The sequence below is a fragment of the Indicator indicator genome, chromosome 11, assembly GCF_027791375.1.
Source record: "Indicator indicator isolate 239-I01 chromosome 11, UM_Iind_1.1, whole genome shotgun sequence".
In the NCBI taxonomy this organism is placed as follows: Eukaryota; Metazoa; Chordata; class Aves; order Piciformes; family Indicatoridae; genus Indicator; species Indicator indicator.
Genome location: NC_072020.1, coordinates 28,332,921 through 28,349,762, shown reverse-complemented (window position 1 = coordinate 28,349,762; position 16,842 = coordinate 28,332,921). Strand labels below are relative to the sequence as shown.

Sequence of the window (16,842 nt, the reverse complement as noted above, 5' to 3'; positions counted from 1 at the left end):
ACAAAACAAAACAAAAATCCCCAAACCCTCCAAACCCGAAGACCTTAAGAATCTGTGTCTTAACGTAGAGGCTGAAAAATCCCATGGGCCTTGAATGCTCTGAAAAAGTTATAAAGCTTATTTACAGTATATTACAGGTTTTGCTTCAGTTATATTTTGCCATTGTCATTCCTAGATGAAGCAATGAGGGAGGGAAAATGCCTGTGACAAGATTTGGAATGACACCATGCCAAAGTCAGACAGACAGGTCCTAGCCAGGGTCCTCAGCCTCTTAACCTTTGAGACCAAGGAAGGGAGGACAGGAGGAGGCCTGGCTCTCTACATGAAGAAGGGGATGGAGTGTGAAGAGCTGTCCCTGAAGAACAGCCACAAGCAGGTCAAGAGCCTATGAAATGATAACAATAAAAAAAGTCAATTTTCCTACTGTACTCATCCTTACACCTCCCTGGAGGTGTTCAAGGCCAGGTTGGATGAGGCCCTGAGCTGCCTGGTCTAGTGGAAGGTGTCCCTGGCCATGGCAAGAGTTTTGGAACTAGACGATCTTCAAGGTCCCTTCCAACCCAAACCATTCTGGTCTATGAAATCCAGCATTTGGTAAATCCTGAAGATCAGCAGTGCTTACTCAATACATTTGTAGTCCAGTTTCCATATTCAGAAGCTCATTCAAAGATACATATGTCATAAGAATCTTAATGACTTTTAAAAAACTGCCAGGAACTTATTTTGAACTGGTACTTGGACTGAAAATAATAATAATAATAAAGGACAAGAATTTATGCCTACAAAATATTTAACCTGATATTCTTAGGATATATTGCACCCCAAATTCCCAAGAGTTCCCAAGGGCTACAAGCATGAACAACACTTAAGGAATGTGAAGTATACTGAATGTACTCTTTCAGCAGACATCTCAAATAGAATTCCATAGAGCAGCATTTCCATTGGAAGGGAAAAAAAATTCTGAAGGAAAATAGTACTATATGGAAAAATCTTTGCCTAAATAACTCAAAGGATGCCATCACCTGGTTTAGTAACAGACTGATGAAAGTTACTTCAGTAGCTGTAACTCATAACAGGACTTTTAAAAACAATAACCAGACTTTAAAAGATAATAACCCCATGCTGTAGGTTGTAAGCTATAGTTTGCAATTTTTCCTGGGTCCATTTTAATGTACAGAGAAAAAGACAATCCTCTTTGCAGTTGTTGGGATTTTAGAAAGCATTCCAGGAAGAGAGGGGATGGATAGGACTGCCTAGTCAGCTTAGAATTTGCTCAGAGTGATATGTCCTGCATCATTAAACACACATAATCAGAGAATAATTTATATCAGAAGGGATCTCCACCTAGTTCAATGCCCTCTCAAGAGGAGATTTCTCAGAGCCTTGTCCAGCCAAGTTCAGGCTCTTTCTAAGAACAGAGATTGCTCATCTCTCTGGGCACCTGTTCCAATGTTTGGCCACCTGTTCCACTGTTTGGCCACCTTCATGGTGAAAAAGATTTCCTTAATCACCAACCATCATTTCCCACAATTTGTGTCTGATGTCACTTTGCCTGTCACTCTACACCTCTGAGGAGGTTCTGGCTCTGTCTTCTCTCACCTTCCCATTCAGTGGGTTGTGAGGGTAGTAAGATCTCCGACCTCCTCTTGGCTTTCCCTTCTGCTGGCTAAAGAAAGTCTCTCCCTGTAGTTCATGTGCACCAATCCTTATCATCTTGCCCTCCCTCCACTGGACCCACTACAGTATGTCAGTGTCCTTAGATTGGAGAGTCCAAAACTCACAAGTAAAAGTTATTATATATTCTATACTGTACATGTACTACATGTGCATACATACATGTGCAGAGAGAGAGAGAGGAAAGGAAAAAATATTTTGTGTTCCAGGGTGGTACTACCTTTTGATTAGACTTTAATTTTTAGTCCTTCATTACTTCTATTCAATTAATTGTAAAATTAAATTTAATGAAATTTATTTTTTATTTAGATTTTATCTGAGGAAAACCAAACCAACCAACCCCCCACAAAACCCCAAAAGTAGGTATCTATAGGTCTTAACCTGTAGGCACATTTTATTCTGGGTGGAAAATCATATGCATAGTAGTTGCTTTTCACTGTTGAAGGCAGAAAGATAGAAGCCAAAGTCTGGGAAAGCTCAAATTATTTAAAAAACCATTAAGTGTTTGGGAAATTAGCACTAACCACACCATTATTCGAGAACAGACTCAGCGAATGTTCACAGAGTTACCACATACAATAAACAAAGCCAAAACCCCACCAATTTTCAGTAATGTGGGCTGGCAGGGACAAGCTAGAGCATTCCCTTGTGGAGAGAAGACCCTTTATGAAGTTTACTTCCTTCTAAGACAGGATGGCTTCAGCCTCTGCAGATTGCAGATGAGGTCTGTCTAAAGATCTTGCTTTTAATTTTGTGGTTAACATACTTCCAAGAATTATTATCCCAACTGTGAGAGGGAACCCTTTTCTTAAGTGACATAAATTACCTTGAGCAAAAAGTGGTGAGGACAATCTTATTTTGGTCCAGGCTGGGCTTATTTCAGTTTCTGTTACATCAGCTGCTTTCACCAAATGGAGATCAAGGCATTTCTAAGCCAAAGACAGTGTCTTTGTAGCTCTCTGCAATCATGTAACCTAAGCAGAGCAGTTTGGGGTGGATATAACACAGCAGGCCAAATTTTGGTAAAATTTTACATAGTAGAAGAAAAATAGAAACGGTGTGGTGAAGGGATGATTTTCTATTATTATTCAGCTTAGCAATGAATCAGAATACACTTAACAATACCTTTTTGAAAAAGTCAAGTAGCTTCCAGAGTTTTTATTTGAAGAGATATCTTCGTTCTTCCTTTTGTTTACCATCCAAGCTTGACTTCCAGTGATTAACATGGGGCCAGAATAGTATTGCAGCTATTTGCAGAGGTGCTTGAGATAGTACTATAAGCATTTTCTATAGGCAGAATTCTGGCTTCCAGATCTCTTTCTGATCACTCAAGTAATCTATCTTCCATTCATTTTAGAAGGAAAAGACTTCCAAAGAATATCACACCTTGCCTGTTCTTCTTCAGTGATTATACAAAGATTGTTCATACAGAGAAGTTGCATTGGCTGGAGTTAAATTTAAAAAAAAAAAAAATCCACACTGTATTTAGGTCAGTACAAATCCTGGTTGGAAACTTTTAGACAGTATTAAATCTTTAGCTACCTAAACTTTAAATAGGGTATTGAAAAAAACCAACCAACCAAACACAAAACCCCAAAACACAAGAGTCGACAACAACAGAAAAAAAACAACCCTTGTGCTAAAATCACCAAAGTTAGTTTTAAGAAATCCAGTTGCATTTCTGAGTAAATCAGGCCTGGCAAGTTCCCCCTATCTAGTTGTAGTTTCAAAGAAAGAAGTCTCATATTTAGAAAGAAGCACCTCTTCCCTACTGAACTTGTACAACTGTAACCAATTGCATGACCATGCAACCTGATTGCTTTTTTTTTGTCCAAGATGGGAGTTGAAAGGAATAGCTTCAGCTGTAGGTGAACTAAACTCCTGTTTGCAGAGATTTAGGAATTTTTTTTTCTTTCTTGTTTAAAAGTTTGAGATCTTGTTGAAGGGATTTTTTAATTACTAAGAGAAATTTCTGTTTTCTAATAGTCAGCTCCACACTGCATAGTTTGACCTATCTTTTCTCTGAAATCCTGCCCCAAATAGAAGTCCCAACAACTTTTATAGCTCTATGACAGTTTACTTCAGCTGAAAGAGTAATTCTAAACTACATAGTATGCTGAATTTAAACATGCAATTATTCTGTATGGCTCTTGTTCTGTTCTCTCTCCAGCTGGGGCATTTACACCTCACAGCCCTTCAGCAGCCTCAGGTATTCTCCATAGTTTTGGTAGTTTGTTAAAGGTATCATTTGTAAAAGCCAGGAAACATTTAGGGATCTGTGGAGAAGGAAGAGCACAGTGACTTCTTGTCCTGTGGGGAGTGAGACACTGCAATAGGTTGCCACAGGGAGGTTGTCCCTGCCCATTGTGAGGAGGTTGAGAGTAGATGATCTCTAAGATCTTCTCCAATCTAAACCGTTCTGTGATTCTTCCTGGAGGTGTTTAAGGCCAGGAAGCCTTGGATGAGGCCTGAGCAACCTGGTCCTCCTGCGGAAGGAGTCCCTGCACATGGCAGAGGGATTTGAACTAGATGATCTTTAAGGTTCCTTCCCCAAACCATTCTATGAATCTGTTTTACCCATGAAAAAAAAATAGTGACAAAGCTGAAAAGGACCAAGAAATTACAAAAAAAAACCCCGAACAACCCAACCAACCAAAACCCAACCAACCAAAACACACGCACACACAAACCAAAACCACACCAAAACACCAACCAGCAACATTTGACTACTAATCTGATGAGGAAACAGAAAGAAAATAGTTACATGTTAAGAGTTTAATTAAATTACGTTTTGCATTAAAGCAAAAAGAAGTGAGTTCTTGTGAACAACTTCTGTTCTCTTTGGTCCAAGTAAAGGAGAAAAGCAGGGATAAGGATTCTTGTTTCACCATGTCCTTGGACGCTTTTCTGGGGCCGGACATGGTCTAGTTACAACATAAACAAAAGTAGAAAAATTAACTGAAGATGTTGGGATTGTTATCTGTAGATATACAGGGACATTATCACAAAGATATGTTTCCATTAAGAGTTTTGCAAGGAAGAAACTGAAAAGAAGTAGGGATTAGGATGTCTTTGTTTTTTATTCTTTCTGTACCATAAAGTATCTCTATGCCCATGGAACACAGTTGCTGCTTTTTTTTTTTTTTTCCTTTTACATATTGTAGTTTGAAAAGTTGTTGTTGGGCAGTCAGTAATTTGTTTAGGTTGAAAAACAGTAAATTTGCAGGACACAGATATAAAAGATGGAAATAAGAAGTAAGGTACTACAGTGTTCTACAAGTGCTTTATACACCTTATCAAAATACCACTAATCTATCTTCTTTTATTTCATGCCTTCCCTCACTAGGAGTTCATGGTATCTAATGTAGAAGCATGTTAGCTTCTTTGTTCACATGAGATAAGATGTTGTGAAGAATGAGTAATGTCCATTTGTTTCCAAATACCACATTATGCATAGCCATTTTTGTTTGTTTATAAAGCAGACCCATGACTTTCTGTGAGGATGATGACTATTTTTTGTTTATGTAAAGCAGGAGCTTCTGCAGCTGTTCACAGATAAAATTTTGCAAAGTGCTGAATATCTAAGATCACACCCAAGTCAGTGGATACATACATCAGTACATACACAATATGAGTAAGGTTTTAACTGAGTATCTCACAGCTTCCAACCTTTATACATTGTTACGCAGATGGAGAAAAGGAGAAATTTTGTGGAAATGTGCCCAATTTCTTTTTTAAAAACATGAGATTCATTATGCAATACACAGAGAAAGGTATTAGAGGAATGCTTGAAGCCTTCAACAACTGTGCATTGCTCTGAGGGAAACAAGGAAGCCTTTGGGTCACCTTGGCACTTATTTTCCGTGGACATTTGTAGTTTCGGTGTCACACGATTGCATCCCTTGCCTAGGGTGGCAGATAGCAAATACTGTCCTGGTGTGTCAGATCCCCATTACTGATCATCTGTCCTTTCTCATGTTTCTCTTAGATAACTGTTCACATATTTTCTCACCATTCCTTTTTATTTTTCCTTGCTACTTCACTCTTTACCTGCAAGTTTCCTCATTTGGATTATTTTTTTTGCACAGCACCATTTTATTATTCCATTTTAGCATTCCACAGATTTTGCTTCTTTTATTGCTGTTCAATATCTGCTTCCAGCGATGCAGTGTATTTGTTGATTTGAGCAGGTGATTCCAAGTAAATAATGTGCAGCAGTCTGCTCAGTGGAGAGCAGAGTAGACTCTTCATAGATCCTCAGCTGCTACTGCAGAGCTACATAAATTTTCACTAGTTGATGTGTTCTTCTGTTCCTTTTTTTCTTTCAGAATTCAGTAGCCATATTCATTCCTCACAACGTATGTGATGCTAACAGACATGTTATTTGTATCTCCGATTTAAGCTGTCACAAGAAATACATCTTTGTCTGACAAACTACCCTCAGTGGTGATTGCACGTGATTTGCAATATTCTTGCAGCTGAGCTTCTGACAGTTCATTCACCACAGAAGATTATTTCAGATGTTTACTAAGATGGAGCTTTCTTTCATTTGCAAACACATCTTATTCTGAAGCGTAGATCTCCCCTCAGTGATGTCAGGCTCCGCAGTCAACGATTGCCAGGTCTCCTGTTAAGGAAGCTAACCTGCTTTCCTTTTCTTAGAGACTGCAAACCATTCCTAATGCTGTAAATCAGCTTTAAGTCAAAGCATTCTTCTTCCCTAACTTGAGAACATGAGAAAGACATGTGTTTTAAGATCAGGAAGAATTTTCTGTGTAACTGCCTGCTTGAACACTGGGGATTCTCTGACCCTATGTATGATTTAGCAAGTAAAGTTTTGCTGGCATCTATGCCTTAGCACAGAATTCTCCCCTGTCACTGGTATCCTTGGCTCAGTGAAGAATTTTTAAATGGGAAATTCTCAGGCTAAACAGAAGAGTGCCTGTTCTGAATTTGCAGACTAACATACACAGCTCCCTGTGACTGAGAAATCCAGCAATGAACAACCTGGATTTTTGTAGGTAAATTTTGATCTGGGGCAGAGGAATAGGCAAATAGAAAAGAAAATATGAGGTGGCATAAAACCATATGGAACTTCTGTCCCATGCTTTTGCACTCCAGATCACTGATCTAAGTTGAGCTGCCTTAGGATTGCTTCAAACCACCTTGTAACTGTAACATCCTCAATGATCATCAGGGTCAGAGGAAAAGAGTTTGACATTCCATCATTTGTGATGACACTTTACTCAAACAGAGACAACTAGGAAGTACTTGTTCTAATTTAGGGTTTATTTTTGTGAAAATTATAGTATACTCTCGATACATTTTGGAATGAATTGGCCTTTTAAAATTGACTTAATGAATTATTATGTCAGTAGATGCCATGAATTCTGGTTTTAAGTTGGGTATTCAATTTAGGAAGTGTAAGTGGAAAAGGAAAAATTTCAGAATTACAGACTTTGCATTTTTGAGATGCTGTAAAAGCTATTAAGCGGAAAGTTTCAGTCTATACTGTTAACCACCACTGAAGAACTAGTTTACCTTTCATTGAGATAAACTTACAAAACTGTTGTTTTTCTGCCAGTTATTTAAAAAATAACGTTAGTCATCTCAGATTGTCTGAGTGAACCAACATAAAAAGTTTCAATAAAGTATTCTGCTATAACCCATACTCAGCATAGAGCAAGTTATTCAATATCTATGTAACTGCAGGTTCTTATGAGAGATCCCTGAAACAGCTTGCATTCTATAACTCCAAGACAGACTAACACTGTAACAGTGGCTTAAGCTATGACTTCATGTTAGCTCCAAATTCCCTGATGTAGTCAAAACAAGACAAGAAAATTACTTTTTATTAGGCTATAGGTAACTGGAAATTAAAAGGCAGCTTTGACCTGTTTATCTGAAAATGTGTCCTTGTCCTTCTGAAAATGTGAAAGTCACTCAGTTCAGTTAAGCAGGATTTCTATCTATTGTTTTGGGGCATCTGGAACTAGTGGGGAATACAGTACATTCCCAGCTTAACATTTTGTTTTTCCATTGCACCCTGAAGCTAGACAGTGCACTGCCAAGAGAAAACTAATTCAGCAATATAAATTAAAAATAGGATTCTCGTGACACAAACTGCATAAATATGTTTTACTCGTGTAATTATTTTGCAGCAGTGATATGTCTGTGATGTGAAATCCTCCCAAATACTGTGACATTTCTTCTATGACCAGTATGCAGAGGCAAGCAGAAATAAAATGATCAAAACTGTTATTGAAATATGAATCAACGATTGTTTTTAGAGGAAGGTGTTGCCAAGCATTTCTTTATAATATCCAATTATCCTTGGTTTAGTTTTTCATTAGAGCAAACATATGTAGGTATTTTCAAGTTGACTTCAATAGTGTACAAATCAGAACTGCAGTAAGACTGTGATTTAAAAAGGTTACACAGATTCATGTCTTCCTTGTGAAAAGAGTCATAACAATCTTCTCAGTAATGCTCCACTGTTATAAATGCAGCTAAACACCAAGTGCTTAAACTATGTATTGGCTTTTCCTTACTATTTCGCAGAGGGGTGGTGACTTCAAGAAAAGTCTCATCACTCTCAAAGCACCTAGGGCAGCAACTACCAAGAGTTTCAAATTCAGACCTCTAGCCTTCCAGAGAGCATTAGGACAGAATAATCAGCTTTTGGGAATCCAGATTAGTATGAGTAGCTGGTAGCAAACTATCCTCAAATAATGCCCAGCAGTTAGAGAAATTAATTACCACAGCAGAACAACTGAGTTATTAGTTAAAGCTGGTTAGTACGAAGACCAACAGTGAAAAGTTATTAAAAATGTCAAACTATCCAAGGAGATAAAGGATTCAAGACCATAGTACCAGTTTAAGGAAGAAATGAATTAAAATTACTCTAAACATGCTTCTTACTCTATCACAGTGGACTTAATGAGGTAGAAAGGTATGATGTAGGTAACAAAAAGATACAGTCCTAACATATGCATTTATAAACAGATAATCAGATGATCTAGATATCTATTCAGTTAATCAATACTCAGCCTTGTATGGAGGTCTGAGTAGCAGCACATCCTTCTTCTCACACACAGACCTGCTCTCCAGTTCTGCCCAAGAGTCTGCCTAAGCTGAAATGATTGTAAAACTAAGGGTCTGAGGGGCCTTCAAAATAACTTCTTCAAAAAAACAAATAAAACAGGGCCTACTAGCCATTTGAGCTTTTTCCCAGCTCCATTTATTTGAAGTATCCTTTAAGATAGCTATTATCACCTCTGAAATGGATCTGCTCAGCAATTAGCTCTGGCTTGACAAATCACTTCCATCTCATTTTCATTTATTTCTCCCACAGAACAAAACGTCAGGGGCAACTTGTGAGCACTTGCTCTTAGTTTGCCAGTTTGTTTTATGGATATTCTAGCTCTCTGTCCCAGTAAAGCTTGAATAAGAAAATGATCATTCATAATAAAGAACTTTAAAATATATTTAATTGGGTAAACTACTGCTAAAAAGTTTGATAGAATTACTCTCTCACACAGATGCTTAAGGAAAGAACAAGTACACGGAGAAGAGTATGTGTTCTTCCTACAAACACCACTTATTATCAGGACATAATGTATTTTGTCTGTAAGACAGGTGGTAACACGATGATAACAGTGAACCAGGGATAAGAAGAGTTACATTTGGGGCATTCTTCACTGGATTTGTTCATGACTGCCTACCACAAGCCTTGGGCCCCTGCCCAGTCCCTGTCCCTGATTCCAAAACCAGAGACAGAAGGCCCTTAACTCTGCTGGGGTAAACCCTCCTGACTCTCTGAAAGAAACCAAACCAAACCAAACCAAAAACAACCAAACAACAAATAGGGAAACTGTTTAAAGTGCTTAAATTGTAGGGAGAAAAAAAAAATCAGAAGTAGTTTAAATGTCCTAGCAACTTCCAGTGAAGTCATCAAAGCCAAATACCTACAAAATCAGGCCCTACAGAACAGGAGTAATTTCATAAAAAAATACTGACCTGAATCCATTCCCTATGGACTACTAAATAACTCCTAACTTTCCACCTGTTCTTGACTGCTGCAAGAGTTAAGTGCTCTCCCTAGCTCAAAAGGTCTAAAAAAATCCAGAGAATTTAGCAAACAAAGAATGAAAAGATATCTGCAGTTAACTGAACAAGTTCACACATCAGAAAGCAATCATTAAATAGTCTATTATTACAGCTGGTTAACCATGAATGTTTTTTGACTTGAGAGCTACAAAACCATTTTGATTTCTTTGTAGGTGATCACTGTTCTTTAACAGCTATTAAAAGTTATTGATATCAACCCAAAGTCCATTAGTTTTGTTTCATAACAAATAGACTAAATCATGCATTGGTTGACCTTGGTAGATCAGCCACATGGAATTCTTCTATTTAATATTCTTTATCTCCTGCCTTAGAAAATTTTGTTTGAACTGTGCAGGTGATGCCCACTGAGACAGTACCTATTCATATGCAAACAAAAAAGTAAGATCTACAGTCCACGCTTAACAAAACCACTATAGGTTTTAAAAGGCCCATGTATTTGATGGTACAAGTTAGCCTCCAAAACTGCAACTTATTAGGAAAGATGCTTATCTTAGCATTTTAATCCTTTTCCCCACTCCCTAGTTATTGCTTTATGTCTTGATCACATGGCCACTTACTTGCATATACCAGATTTAGTGGTGTTTTTCATGACAGCACCTTGTGAGGCGTGAGTTTCCTGGATAACGGTCTTGAGCAGGAGCAACTGCTTCTTGGCTGAGTCAACTCAGAGCCAGCAAATTCCTTTGATAAGATCAGAAAGACAGTGGAGAAATTAGAATAGCATCCTGTGAAGTAGTATGCTTGAAACATGTGGATCAAATGGCAGATGTCTGGTACCAAACTATTCTGCATTATTCAAAAGAATTACACATTTTCATGAAACACCTAAGAGTGATGGTTCCTCAAACCTCTAGACTACAGGCTGACCACAGTCAACTCTACTACTGTGTGTCCATGTTACTGGCTTTTTAAAAAAGTGTAAAATCTGCAACGTTGTTACAGTTCTTTGATTTAGCATCTCATGGCTTATGCAAACTCTATATTTTAGTAACAGAAGACTTTTTTTGCTTTTTTAATGTTGTGCATTTGTTTTTGTTGTTGTTTGGGGTTTGGTGCTGTCATTGGTTTTGTTTGTTTTCTGAAAAGTTAGGTTTGTGCTTGCTTTGCTTTCTCTGACAGACTAAACAGTGGATTCATACATCAATAGAGTTGGATGAAGGTAAAACATTAGAAAAATATCGAAGTGAATATGTAAGAAAATAACTAAAATACTGTTTTCTCACCACAAACTATAGGTTCTCTAATATACAGGAATGTCAGCATTTTTCATGCTTTAGGCAAATAGGCAAATGCTAACCTTTGCATTCACTACCCATTCTACTGCATTTCTAAGGCTTTGCTATTCTTTGGCTCCCACAGCAATGTTAGGAATATCCCCATATGCAATACAGTTAACAACAGGCAAAGGCTCTGCTTATTCTTACACACATGCTTAATTTTGTGGAGATGAGAAGAGTCCAGGACTGCCATCCACCAGTAGGATCTGTGGAATCACTTATGACTGTACAATTAAGAGTGCCTTGTGCAGATTTTGAGGCTTTTTTCAGTCATACGAATTTTATAAATATGGGAAAAAGGGAGATTATAAAAAAGGATTTGGGGTAGAAAAAAAAAAAAACGCACCTTCCTGACAATCACTCTTTTTTTTTTTCCCTTTTAATTTTAAATAAAGCTGTCTGCGAATTTGAGCCTAGGGAGATCTTCATTAAAATCAATTAATCAGCCAGCCTCTCTGCTGAATAGCTTTCTGTAGGCAAAAAAAGAAAAAAAAAAAAAAAGAAAAAAAAAAAAGAAGGCAAAAGAGGGTTTGGGAGCAAGGTGCGTGCGACTCCTGCAAACTTTTCCCCGAGGGCCGCGGCCTCACGCCCCTGCCCCGCCTGAGCGCGCATGTTGGCGGCCGCCGGGAGAAGGCGGGAAGGATCCAGACCGTGGGCGGTAACCGGCTGCTCGGGGTTGGAGGTCAGCCAGAGCCCACTTGACAGCTTGCAGACCTCGCAATCCCGGAGGCCTGCCCGGCCGCAGGGCGCGCAGGTGCCCCTGGCCTCCGGCTCGTCGCAGGGCAGGTGAGGGCTGTGGCTGGCGGCCTCGATTTCCCTCAGAGAATGAGCGACCGCCTCTCGGTTCAGCGAGGGCACGTTGCATCCCCTCAGCACAGTGGATGTGACAGCCGCGTTACGAGCCAACTCCTGGCGGTCGAGAGAGCCCCTCGGGGCGGGCACCACCTTCCCGCCCCTAGCACCTACCCCAGCCGCAGCTCCCGCCTCCCCGCCAGCCGCTGCGGCAGCCCCTAGTACCACCGCCGCCTGTGAGAGGCTAAGGGGGAAAAGTTAGCGGCAGGGCGCGTGCTCCTCCCCTCCCCACCCCGGCTCGGTGCCGGACCGCAGCTTCCGCCGCCCCTGCGGCGAGGCGGCGCGGGTGTCCCCCGGTGGCAGCGGGCGCGAAGGGCGGCCCGGGTGCCCTGCTCCTCCCGCTGCCGGCGGCCGCCGCCGGGGTAGCACAGCTGTTACAGAGCCGCGCTGGTCCCTCCTCCCAGCTGCGGCTGCCTCATCTCCCCCCACCCAGCCCGTCCCTCCCCTCCGCCGCTCCCGACGCTGCTGCTGCTGCTGCTGCCGCCGCCACCTCCTCCTCCCCACCCCCACCCTCTCTCTCGCTCCCCATCTCTCTCTCTCCGTCCCGTTCCCCCCTGCCCCCGCCTCTCCCCGCCCTGCCGCCGGCGGCCCTGGCAGAGCAGGCACCGCAGGGGGATCTCGATGTAACACCATGACAGGCATCGCCGCCGCCTCCTTCTTCTCCAACGCCTGCAGGTTCGGGGGCTGCGGACTCCACTTCCCAACCCTGGCAGAGCTCATCGAGCACATCGAGGACAACCACATCGGTGAGTGCCCGGCGGGGCCGGGGCAGGGGCCCCGGCCGGGGCAGGGTAGGGCAGGGCAGGGCAGGGCGGGCGGCGGGGGCGCCCCGCGGCGGGGGGCGTGGGGGCCGCGTGTGCGGCAGCGGCGTGGGGCGGGCTGTGGGGGGCACAAGGTGCAGCGGGTGCCGGGGCGGGGTGGCGGCCGCCGGGGAAGGAAGGTCGGCGGGCGAGGAGTGGCAGGAGCGGTCCTGCGGGCGACGTGGAGGGCTCCTGAGGGAGGCGGCGTGCGGCGCGGCGGCGGCATGGGTGGGTGCGGGGGAGGCGTGCAGCCCGCCGCCGGCCCTGGCGAAGGGGAGTTAGTTTGCATTGGCAGGAGGGAGCGCAGGAGCCCGGAGGAGGCGGTGGAGGAGGGAGGAGGACGGGCACAGCACGCCGCCTGCTGCTTCCGCCCCGGCTCTGGCTGTCAGGGCTCCGGGGAGGGAGGGAGCCGCCGCCGCGGCAGCCATTCCGCTTCCTCCTCCTCCTCCTCCCGCCGCCGCCACTGCGTCCTGTCAGCGCTGTTGCTAGGTGTGGTGGGGAGGACGGGTTGCGCTCCGGCCGCACCGGCAGCCGCAGCGCGGGAGGCGCCTCTCGGTGGACGGACGGCGTGAGGGAGACCGGGGCCGGCGGCGCGGTGGGCGTGGAGGGAGAGCCCGGCGGCGGCAGGGCTGGCGGCTCGCGCCACCGGTGCAGCCTCCGGGACCGGCCGTGCTGGGACCCGCCGCTGCTAGCCGCCGAGCCCAGGCCAGGCCGCGGAGGGCGGGCCGGCAGCGCCGCGCCAGATCATCACCTGTAGGCTCTCCCAGGCACCGCGCAGCAGACGCTGCACTGTCGACGGCCGCCGCCCCCCGCTCCCTTCAGCCGCCCGTCCCGCCAGGGGCGCGGGGGAGGGGACGCCGCTGGGCCTGCGGGCGGCTGGGCAATGACTCGTCAGTGCTTTCCCGGGGAGGGCGCCTCATGGGCGGGCAGGCGGGAGCGTGCGCAGGGGCCGCCGGGTCCGCCCCTCGGCAGCGCGGGCGGTGCCCAGGGGAGGAGGGGGCGGTGCGGCTCCCGGCCGGCCGTGGACGCCGACTTTGCCTCTCCCGGCTGCGGGCGCACTGGCCTGTCCGGCCTGGCCTGAGGCGTGTCGGCATGGTGAGTCTGCCGGGTGGCACCGCGTCGCCCGTCCCGGCTTCCAGCAAAGCACCTCGTCCCTGCTTCGGCTCCGTCCTGGCACGGTCTCGCCGCTGGGCAGCCGTTGCCCCCCCACCTCTTCGGCGTCCGCAGGTGTGCTGCCTTGGCTTCTGGGATACTTTCCCCTAAAACTTCTCGACTTCCACTTCTTACTAATAAAATGAAATGCTTAAACTGTCAGAAATTGAGCTGATTCTTCGAAGCAGACCAAGTTTTAAGTACCTAGGGACTCGAGACTCCTGTGTTTCACTTAAACGTATGAGGAAACAGTGTGCTGCTGCCCAAGTGTGCATTTCAGTTTAACAGGCAAGCTTCGCTACCTGAAAAAAAAAATCACTGAAGCTTAAATTACAAGTGTAACATTATGTTAATATAATGTTATAGGTCAGCAAGATGAAAGGTGTGGTTCTCATAATTGCCACAATGCCTAGTATGAGGTAACAAAACCACATACCACAAGACTCTGTAATTTATGACTCTACGTGCTGCAAGTACGCTGTTGTGATAGTGTCGAGAGTTTTCTTTGAATCGTATTTTTAGGTTTTCCTACACTGTGCATCATGTTACACCAGAAAAGCTGAGGGGAAGCAATTTCCCAGAATGAAAGTTCGTAAGTCATCTGGTGTATTCCTCAAGTGGATTATCAGCCTCTAGGTGCCACAGCCCACTTACTGTCAGAAAAGATACCGTCTAGCCCACTTGGTCTGTGTGTTGCTGTTCAGTCCCTGATTGGTGGTTCTGAGGGAACTTTCTGCCTTTTCTTAATAATTGTATGTTTAATTTTCTAGCCAGTATTCATTACTTTACCTCAAAGCTGAAATATTACAGATGGCACACACACACACATTTGACTGTGTCATTTGCCAAGACTTGCAGGACAGCTGAAATGCTGTGCATGCAATGTCACACGTGCAGGTGATTGTGTACAGACTGGTGGAGAATGATGTAAAGTTACTCATGCTTCATCTTTCGTGTTTCACCTCAGCGTGATGGCAGGGTAGACCTGACTTGCCTCTGAATACAAAATGTGGGTGGGTTATGTTACTCACCTATATCAAACACTGGAGAAGTCAGTGGGGAGTTGCACTGGTGACACCGAGTATGGATCCCATTTCTTACATGGAGGCTCAGCTTTGTGATATGGTGCATGTAAGGGACATCTAATGTAGCCTGAAGGATAAGGATCTATGAAAACTCAATCAGATAAGTGTTCAGCCAAAAGACAATTAATTAACCTTTTTAAAGCCAGCTGGAAAATAAAGGAGTAAATGTCTGAATAGGAACTTATGTTGGAATCAGTTTCTCAGTAGGTCTGATGCAAATGGTGTCAAATTTTTGCTGTCATTCATGTCTAGAAATGTGTGCTAAAATTTATTGCTTTAGAAATTGACTGTAGTTTAGGGCATATAGAGCAAAGAGTAACTTACCATATAAAAATATATTGCTTTGGATATTCTGAGTGTGCTGCAAAAATAAAGAAAACTTGATTGAGTTAGATTGCATTATTAGTTTAAATTGAAGTGGGCGATTGCTGGGCAGACAGTGTAACAGCACAGATAACAAACTTGATGTTATGAATAGCTCTGAGTGGGGAGGCATGTATGGCACATGGTAGGAATTTGGTCATTTTTCAGAGCTGCATCTCTGAAAAAAGTGGGAACAAGTACTTGTCAACAGACCTTTTTTGGTCAACCTTTCAAATAAAACTCAGGATAAGGAAACAGCACTGTTTTGACATTCTGGGGACAGAATATCATTGGTTTCTCAAGGATTCTGTACTTGTTTTCTTACAACACTCATGAATAATCATACAGTACTGAAATAATGCATGTGTGGTCTTGTTTTGTTTTTTTTTTCCTGCCACCCAGTTACTTGAAAAAGTATCAGTGCAGACAGCCTGGCAGAGTTGTGCCCATTGGATGAAACAGTCACCTCTGAGTGGTGCTGCCTGCCTGTCAGCATATCAGCTGCTTTCTGAGGTTTTGCATTTATGTATTAAAGGCTTATGAAGAACTAGACTAGCTTGGGGGTCTTCATAAGGCCCTACTGGTGTTCTCTGCAATGACACCATGTTCTGCAGGAGGAACTTTTTAAGTCTGTAGCAATATTGTCAAACAGCATATTCACATTTTCTGTGGCCCACATCTGAAAGTAGGCATTGATTTAAAATTGCTGATTAGTAAATGCCTCTCTGTGAGTTGTCCAAGCAACCTGAAGTGCTGTTGTGTTCTCTGCAAGTGTGTTGAGGAGTTTTAAGCCTGCTTCTCTAGGCCATCTCTCTGCTTCCTGGTTTTGGCTGCTCTGATCCCTTCCTAGGTAGTTTGGTTGCGTTTTCTGATATGTCTAGTTTGGGAGCAAAAGGCCTAATTTACTGCTATATGCCTGTTTCACACTGTAGAATGGCATGGACTTAAACCAGTCACTTCCCAAAGTACTGTCAAGAAATGGAGGAAGGAAGAACATTCCAATCCTGAACTGCTGAGTATTCAGCTGTGACAACATGGCAAATTTTACTGCGTTTCTAGAGTACTGGTAGTGTTTTCAGCTGTGATGTTAAGAATGGCACCTCTGATTCCAGTGTTTGTGAGATGCCATTGAAGTCTTAACTTGGTATAAATAATCTTCTGGAGTGTTTTTAGCTGTTCATAGAAGTCCGGAGGGTCAAACATTTTTGTTTCTGGGGGTTTTGGGGAGCTCCCTGCCCTGTGACTTGATTCCTCCACAATCTAGCCATAGTTGAACTGCATCCTTTACAATGGGGGAGTTGAGTAGCTCCTTGAAGCTAATTGCTCATGCAAAGTTTGCTCTGAAACTGAAGAGCCAGTATTTAAGCTGAATCTCTTAATTGGGTTTCGACATCAATTTATTTAACTTTTGCTTTGTATTTGCAGTTGAAGAATGTTTTTAATCACATGTACAGATGAGGATTTTGGTTGTATGAGCCATTGTGTGTTCACTTGGTTTATGATGAGTCC

At 43.4% G+C, this 16,842-nt stretch overlaps 1 protein-coding gene across 1 annotated transcript in view; it reads left to right on the top strand.

The window, feature by feature from the left end:
- The first annotated feature begins 12,564 nt into the window (after positions 1–12,564).
- JAZF1 (JAZF zinc finger 1) overlaps positions 12,565–16,842 on the top strand; it is a 182,788-nt gene continuing 178,510 nt past the window's right edge. Inside the window, exon 1 of the mRNA XM_054385026.1 lies at positions 12,565–12,679. Coding sequence (XP_054241001.1) covers positions 12,565–12,679 — 115 coding nt within the window. The remainder of the gene's footprint in view (positions 12,680–16,842) is intronic.